Source organism: Lagopus leucura, unplaced genomic scaffold (assembly GCF_019238085.1).
Source record: "Lagopus leucura isolate 7727_CA_CO unplaced genomic scaffold, USGS_WTPT01 Super-Scaffold_100066, whole genome shotgun sequence".
Lineage (NCBI taxonomy): Eukaryota > Metazoa > Chordata > Aves > Galliformes > Phasianidae > Lagopus > Lagopus leucura.
In genome coordinates, this window is record NW_024962310.1 from 555,896 (window position 1) to 563,623 (window position 7,728).

The following is a 7,728-nucleotide window of genomic DNA, read 5'->3' on the forward strand; positions in this document are numbered from 1 at the left end:
ATGGGGGGGGTCTGCGATTGAATGGGGGCTGTGAGAGGTTGGGAGGGGCTGTGAGGGGGTACTGTGAAGGGGCATTGGCTGTGAGGGGATGGGGATAGGGGGTACTGTGAGAGGATGGAGGCTGTGAGGGGAGGGAGGCTGTGGGGGGACAGGGACAGCTGTGAGGGGATGGGGAATGCTGTGAAGAGGCATTGGCTGTGAGGGGATGAGGGGTGGTGTGTCAGCATGGAGGCTGTGAAAGGACATTGGGTTTGGGGGTGTGAGGAGATGGGGATGGGGGCTGTGAGGAGATGGAGGCTCCTGTAGGGGAACAGAAAGCACTGTGAGAGGGTAGAGGCTGCGAGGGGAGGAGATGGAGGGTGTGAGGGGATGTTGGGTGTGAGGGGAGGACAGGGTGCTGTGAAGGGATGGGGTCAGTGGGGGCACAGGGAGTGCTGTGAGGGATGGGGCTGTGGGGAGCTGCAGGCACCGCTGTTCCTCCGCATTGTTCCCACAGCCTTTCCCCTCTTATTTTGCATCTTAGGTGTTGATTTTAAAGTGAAGAAGATGGTGGTAGATGGCCACACGGTGCAGCTTGCAATATGGGTAGGTTTGGTTTGGGGCAGATGTGGGAACGTAGAGATCTCCTGTAGGGGCTGTGCAGCAAACAGTCTGTGTGCTGTACCGGATGCACAGCGGATGCTTTATTTTGGTTGCTTCAAACTTCTGGTGCTGTGTTTCCAGCGTGTGAAAACTGGGAAATCAGAGTGCAGAGTGTGTTCAGGTTTACCTGTAATGTTATTAAAGCACTGAGTGTTTTCTCCTAGATGGACTGTAGGCCCATGAAGGGTTTTTCAGGTGTTGGGGCATAAGTATTTGAGAAAGAACGCTCTATTCTGGATTAAGCTATTGGGACTACTGGAAAGAAACATGCCTAGGGCTGGTGGTAACACAGGGAATATTGGCATCAGAACTCGTGTTATTTCTTGGTTTTTCTTTATGGCTTTGTGTATGGAAAGTAGAGTGGGACTGTTGAGGTTGCAACTGCCCCAGCTGTGTGCGCTGGCTGTGTTCTGAGCAGAGCCTTGCTGGGACTCATAGGAAACCTCATAACCATGCAGGGGTGGGCCTGCTTGCTGTGGAATGGAAACATACACAGGTTGTGTAGCTGGAAAAGGAGCTTTACAGCGGTGACAGCCATCTGGAGAGGCTGCTGATGAGCTGGAAGGGAAAACTGGTGCTTGGAGAATGTTAAATAAAAGCTTTGATGCGTGTACCAAGCATCAAAGTGAAGGAGAGGCTTTGACTTTAGTATCTATGGGTTCATTATAACCTCCTTAGTAAGCATAACCTGTACTAAGTGAATACACTGCCAGTTCTAATAAAGTAGAAATAAATGATAACATAGCTGTTGGTCTGTCTATGACAATCTGCACGTAAATCTAAACACTTCTTTGGTAACAATAATAAACGCTGTCACTTTTTTGCCTTCTTATTGTTTGTTTTGCGTAGAGTGGAGTATTTGGAAGACTCTAGAGAGAGTGTGACACAACTTAGCAATAATTGAATAAAACTGCTCATTCTTCTTGTTTTCTTGTTTGTGTGTGTTTTCTTTTTTTTTCCCCCAAGGACACAGCGGGCCAAGAGCGCTTTAGGTCACTGAATCCCAGTTATTACCGAGGAACTCAAGGGATTGTTTTAGGTAGGAGGAGTATGGGAGGGAAACGTGACTGCAGGAAGCGTGGTCTTACAATAACAGTAGCTGTCACTGCAAAAAGGGACTGAGAGAATCAGGGGAACCGCTGGGTTTTGTTTCGCAGCGCTTTGAATCCTTTGCTCAAACTCTGAGTTTGCAAAACTGCTGCTGGGAAATTCTGCTGCTTCCAAACGTTTTGTGTTTCAGCCAAGTCACCCTGCAAACCGTCGGGTGAATCGTCAGCTTTGTAGTAAATGTTCTGGTGAATTTCTGGTTAGAAGGGAACATTGGGTTTTGCCTTTTGTTTCCCTTAGCGGCTTTACTGTTTATCTGTATTTATTTGTTACTGATGACTGATGTGGTTTGCTATAGAACACGAGATTTGCAGCACAAGGAATACCTGCTTAGTCTTTTTCAGTGTGAACACCAATTAGGAAAAGAAGGGAGTCGTTCTCAGGGCTTGTGAGGGCTGCAGGTGCAGAATATTATTTTTCTGGCCTCAGTGCTGTGATGAAGTAAGCGCTGATCCAGACTTTGCAACTGCTAAGCTCCTTTTCTTCCTTTACCAGTGTATGATGTTACAAGGAAAGACACTTTCACAGGCTTAGAGAGCTGGCTGAACGAGCTGGAGATATACACCACCAAAAGCGACGCTGTGAAGATGTTAGTTGGCAATAAAACTGATAAGGTCAGTTCAGAAATGCATCGTCTTACACTCTTCTGCAGGCGACTCAATCATGAGACAGAATAAATGTGAGATAAGCTCTGAAACGATCACGTTTCTTGTGTGAGGAGGTGATGGGCTCTGGAACTTGGGCTGGGGAGGCTCCTTTTTGCTGCCTCATTTGAGAAGCAGCTCGTATTGGAATTTTGTGGATGTGCTCCTGGAGAGATGCAGTTAATGAGAGAGATTTCAATTACTGGAAAACAGTGGAAGTTTCTGGCTGGGAACTGTGAAATACCTTTTAATTTAAGAGCAGTGCAACAGAACAGCTCCTCTGCCTCTTTGAGCTGACCGTGCTTTGGGCAGGAGGATTCTGCTCTTACCTTCAGCTGGCTGTTAATCATACATCTGTGTGGGTGAGGTGCACACACCTCTGGACATCTCTGGGCATTTTTGACACATCCTAGATGCACATTGCTTAGCGAGATGTGTTTCACTCTTGCTTTACTTCAGGAGGTTTCCAGTGTGGCTGTCCTGAAGTAGGTAGCTGGAATTCTTAGCTGCCTGTGTATCTGCATGGAGCACTTTGTACTTGTCTTGGGATTTTGGGGAAATCCTCCTTTTCCACTTACCCAGTCTGACAAATTTCAGACATCTTTGGTATGTTTCTTCAGCTGTTTGACTATTGTAACTTCCTTTCTGGCGTTTCCTTTGCTCCCCCTTGATTCAGAAGATAACAACATCTTAATTTCCTGCTGATTCGGTGTTGCTGCTCTTCAGTTTGACCCTCCGTTGGCTCTGCCTGACACCAATACTACTTAATGCTTTTGAGCTGACTGTAGAGGGAGGGATATTCAGTTGATGGCTGCGACGTGATTTTATAGACTTTTTCTTTCTTTCCAGCAAAAAACTTCAATTCTACAGTGCTGCTTTTCCAGGGAGTTCCTTAAGCTTGCAAATATATTGAGTCATTTCTTCATTCATCTCTGCAGCCTGATCGGGAAGTAGAGAGAAGAGAGGGACTCCAGTTTGCTAAGAAACGCTCATTGCTGTTCATAGGTATGGAACCATGCCAGAAGTGCTTATGTTCATGGATTGTTTGTGTGCTGTTCTGTAACTGACAGTGCTTTTTTCTGACAGTGAGATTCCTTCATGCGCTGTGTAGGCACGAGTTCTATATCCTCATGAATTTTTTTAAGGTCATCTTTAAAACTCACAGTCTGAGAGGCTGGAGGCTTGCAAATAAGATGAAGTCTTTGATTTTTATTGGTTTTGTTTTTCTTTTTCCCCCTTTTTTCTTCCTGCCCACAGAGACCAGTGCCAAAACAGAGGATGGAGTGCAGCATGCCTTTGAGGAACTAGTGATAAAGATCCTGCAGACGCCAAATCTTTTGGATAAAAGCACAGAGAAGAAGAGAGTCCAGCTAAAGGAATCGTCACAGCAGGAGAAAAGCGTGTGCACTGCATACTGTCCACTTTCTTAGGTCTGCAGGTGGCTGTTCTGTCCAAACGGAGTGCAGTTCAGAAGAATACACTGAGGGCTTTCAGGAGCTGCTCTGTGCCTTGTTTGACCTGCTACAGTTGTGTAGATTTGATACCAAACTGATTAACAAAACACTCTTTTATTCACTAACAAAGTACAGTTTCTTTCTGTTATGCACATCTGATATCTGCAGGTATCAATTTAATGCTTTTTCTGATAACTCAGATTTGTTACTAGTAAATCATACTCTTACAGTATGCTTTTGGCATTTGACATTTACTTTTTCTAGAATTCCTGCCTTGGCATAAGAGTTTTCCATTTTGGAATGTTGCTGTAAAGCTTCTCCTCCCCAAAGTGGCACAGGAGTCTTTCAGGCTGCCAGCTTCTCTTTAATGCACTCCCTGCTCAGGAGTCACCCTAAGCAGTGACATTTCCACTCTATTTCAGATGGTTTTAAGCACTCAGAATCACTGTGGGTCTGCAGACAACAAGCTGAGTCACTGCTAAATGTGAGGTTTGTAGTGAACAGTCATATTCAGTAACATTCTGCAGGAAGCAAATGCTTCCTGTGCTGTACACTGTAGGTTATCCCTTGCTGCTCTTCACTGCGTGGTGCTGAGGATCAGAGGTGCTTTGGAGTCATCATTTTGGGCCAGCTGACAGCATGGGTACTTCTGCAGTTGACAGAATAATCTGCAAACCTGGGTTTCTACTCTGATTCAGCAATTGCAGGGTGAGAGGTGGGTTCAGTATAGAATGTGCTGGTGATGGAAGGTTGTGCAGTAACAAGAGTGTGTCCATTGCCGATCTCATGATGAAGTTCTACAAGATAGCTGCTGCTTTTTACCTTCTCTCTGCTCCAAAACTCACTGCCTTTCCTTGAAAACAAGCTTTGAGTCTTGTAGGATGCTTTGGTTCTGGGTTTGGTAGCAATACTGTTAGGAAGGCTTTGTTAGGTAACACGGTAACAGTACTAAGTAAAAACTTGGGGATGTTAAGTGTTTAAAATGGAAGCTGGAGCGTTAGGAGATAAATGACAAATCCAAAGATGTTCTGTCATTACAGGATGTTGTCAAATTGGAACAGAAATGCTGCCTTGCTTAGGGTGCACATTTTAATCCATTGCTATCAAGTTAAATTATTAGGAGGGCTTTCCTGAGTGACACCAGGGATCTAACATTAATGCTGCTGTACAGCAGCTGAAGGCAAGGTGCACAAACTTCAGCTTTCCTTTGCAACTATTGCAGCTTGTTCTCTATAAATGCTCTGGAGCTGTTTTCATCTGTGAAAAGAACGCATGAGAAACTGTCACAAGAGAATAAAATGCCTTTATTGGGTTTTTACATCTGTTTTTCTTTGTCTTGCAATGGGTCACATATCACCTCTATTGCAGTCAGTCTGAGGAAGGTGATGACAGATGCTATAGTGGTGTTTGATGGCTTTGAGCAGATGTTTCCATTGATAAAGCCAGCTGAAGGGATGCTCCTTCATACCTACCTCCTTGTTTCAGTCTTTAAAACACCCCTGCGAAATAACATTCATTGTATCCACTTCCAAGAGCAGAAGTTTCAGCTGGTTGCCCTACAGCAGCTGGGTGTGCATGCTGCAAGCTGCTCACCAAGGGATGGAATCCTACCCATCTATGAGCAGTGTGTGTCATAATTCAAGGGCTGGAATCTCCAAGTACTGCTGCAAGCAAGAGCATGACCACCCCAAAGAGACTGGAAAATCAAATCTGGAAGATGGGAGTCTGTGGCAACTTGAACAAAGTCACAGGAACAGGTGGGAGGGACGTATGGGAACAGGGGGAGATAAAATGACTGCTGCTCTGTGGGGTGTAAAATGGCCTCTGCTGGTTGTGGTGGTGTTCTGGCAACAGGCCACTAAGGTGGGTCGCTTTCCTATGTTTCCTGGGGTTGAGGACAAGACTGGAGAGAAGAAAGATGAGTTCTTTGCTGGTGAACGTGGGTGAAATTACGTCAGTGTAGTCTAAGAGCTGGGATGAAGACAAAACTGGGTGCTGTGGGCTGTCTGACTCGTGTTGCTGACCAGAGAAAGGCTGCATGGAGGGATTTGGGGCTCGGTAATATCACAAAACTTGTTTTCACTTCAGGTGTTTTGTTTTTTTCTTTTTGCTTTGTTTTTTTTTTCCTGTGTCTTTCAAGCAAGACCTTGGGTGGATAAAACGGCTCCGCATGCACAGAGCTGGCAGCATGTTAACCTGAGGAAGATTCAGGTATTTGTAACCCCACATCTGTGTGATAACAGTGCTTCAGGTAGCAGGGAATCTGTTGGAACACAGGGAGCAGGGTGACAGAATTCATGTGAGGAGGGGTAAGGGCAAGAAAAAGAAAACAGAATGCGTTACTGCTTTCGTGTCAAGTTTGTTTATGTATATAATACATCATGGAGGTGGGATAGGAAAGCAAGGAAGCAGTGACAAAGCACAGCTCCAGAGCCTGGTGCTTTGGGGATATGGTTGAGAATTGAGGTGTTTGTTTTTAAACATAAATGGGCAACGTAACAGTGAGAGCCAGCCCAGGAAAGAGTCTCATGAGAACAGCACTGCAAACTTTCTCTTGCACAGGAGGATCAAAAGCGAATCAGTCAGATTGAAAGAGACAATAAGAAGCTCCTTGAGAACCTTGCTGCCATCCAACGAGGGCCGGCAAGGGTGGATTGTTGGAATAAATGCTTTTACAGAAGGTAGCTGCTGTTCTACCCTTCCTTCCAGGTGTATGGGGGGGAAGGAAGGGTGCTTTTTCCACATGTCCTCTCCTTCCTGTTCGTTTTGACAAAGGTGTTCATTTCTGCTCCCAGGTCAACAAGCGATAAACAGAACAGGAAAATAATGACTGTCACGGTGGAAAATCACGGACTCCTGAAAAGGCTTGCTAACAGTAAGCCTACCTACGATCAAAAGAAGTTTGAAATGGAATGGCAGGCACGTAGCTGAATTTTTGTATACCTCTGACAACTGGGGTTAAGGTATCTTAAAGTTCTCAGGTATGGATGTACCTAAAGCCACCACAACTGAGTCCTGGATTGAGTAAGTGAGTAATAGACAGGAGATGAAGCAGATGGGTAAGGGCAGGAAAAAAGGATGAAGCGTACTTCCTTAGGTGTTGTGTTTGTTTAACAATGCATAATTAGACTTGGTGATAAAACCCATCAATCTTTTTTCCTTGGCAGAACACGAGACAGTTTAAATAGACTGCCAACCAATGCTGCATCTCCTCCCAAGAGACTGAGGTATGTTTTTATACATCAGGTGCCATTTCCTAAAAACAAAGAAGCTGGGGTGGACGTAGCAGGATTCTAATCTGTGCACATGTGAAATGTGTATGTTCTATAGTAAATTGCCATCTTAATCCTAACAACAAATGTGGCTGGAGATAAACTCACCTGGTTTTGAATAAGCTGTGTGCCTGAGCGTTCCCTGGCTGTGCTCTGCTCAACTCATTTTAGAAAGGAAAGCAGTTCAGATGCAGTCAGTGTAAGGACAGGGAGCTGCCTGACAACCTCAGGTACCGTGGCTGTTAAGCACAGCTCTTCCTTGCACACTACAAATAGGAAAGGCTACGTTAATTTCAAGCATGGGCAAGGGAGGGAGAGAGAGGGAGAAGGGAGAAAGAGGTTCAGTTTGTTGAAATATTTTGACTTGGGGTTGCTGGTACCGCTTACAAAGCAGGACTTCAAACTCAAGGAAGTTTGCATGCTGGCTTTCTTTATAATCTCTTCTTTTTGCCCCTCCTCACTGCAGAGCACAAACCAGGCCTGGCCTTGACTCGGTGTTGTCTGAATTGGAATCTTGTCCTGGAAACAGACATCTGTTACGTGTGCCTCTTCCTGAGACTGTCAGAATAAAGAGGAGAATACACAGAAGCACTGACTGTTTTTCTTTAC

The 7,728-nt window shown here is 45.2% G+C and overlaps 2 protein-coding genes across 2 annotated transcripts in view; both read left to right on the forward strand.

The window, feature by feature from the left end:
- Nucleotides 1–5,165, forward strand: part of LOC122188536 (ras-related protein Rab-18-B-like) — a 5,724-nt gene extending 559 nt beyond the window's left edge. The window contains exons 2-6 of the mRNA XM_042886922.1: nucleotides 470–585; nucleotides 1,609–1,681; nucleotides 2,245–2,363; nucleotides 3,332–3,398; nucleotides 3,651–5,165. Coding sequence (XP_042742856.1) covers nucleotides 470–585; nucleotides 1,609–1,681; nucleotides 2,245–2,363; nucleotides 3,332–3,398; nucleotides 3,651–3,823 — 548 coding nt within the window. The 3' untranslated portion in view covers nucleotides 3,824–5,165. The remainder of the gene's footprint in view (nucleotides 1–469; nucleotides 586–1,608; nucleotides 1,682–2,244; nucleotides 2,364–3,331; nucleotides 3,399–3,650) is intronic.
- An 18-nt stretch (nucleotides 5,166–5,183) lies between these two features.
- Nucleotides 5,184–7,707, forward strand: CFAP97D1 (CFAP97 domain containing 1). Its single transcript, XM_042886923.1, has 6 exons — nucleotides 5,184–5,614; nucleotides 5,983–6,058; nucleotides 6,410–6,528; nucleotides 6,643–6,766; nucleotides 7,015–7,074; nucleotides 7,586–7,707. The coding sequence occupies exons 1-5, from the start codon at nucleotides 5,526–5,528 to the stop codon at nucleotides 7,033–7,035; spliced, it is 429 nt and encodes a 142-aa protein (XP_042742857.1). The 5' UTR covers nucleotides 5,184–5,525; the 3' UTR covers nucleotides 7,036–7,074; nucleotides 7,586–7,707.
- Nucleotides 7,708–7,728: the final 21 nt, after the last annotated feature.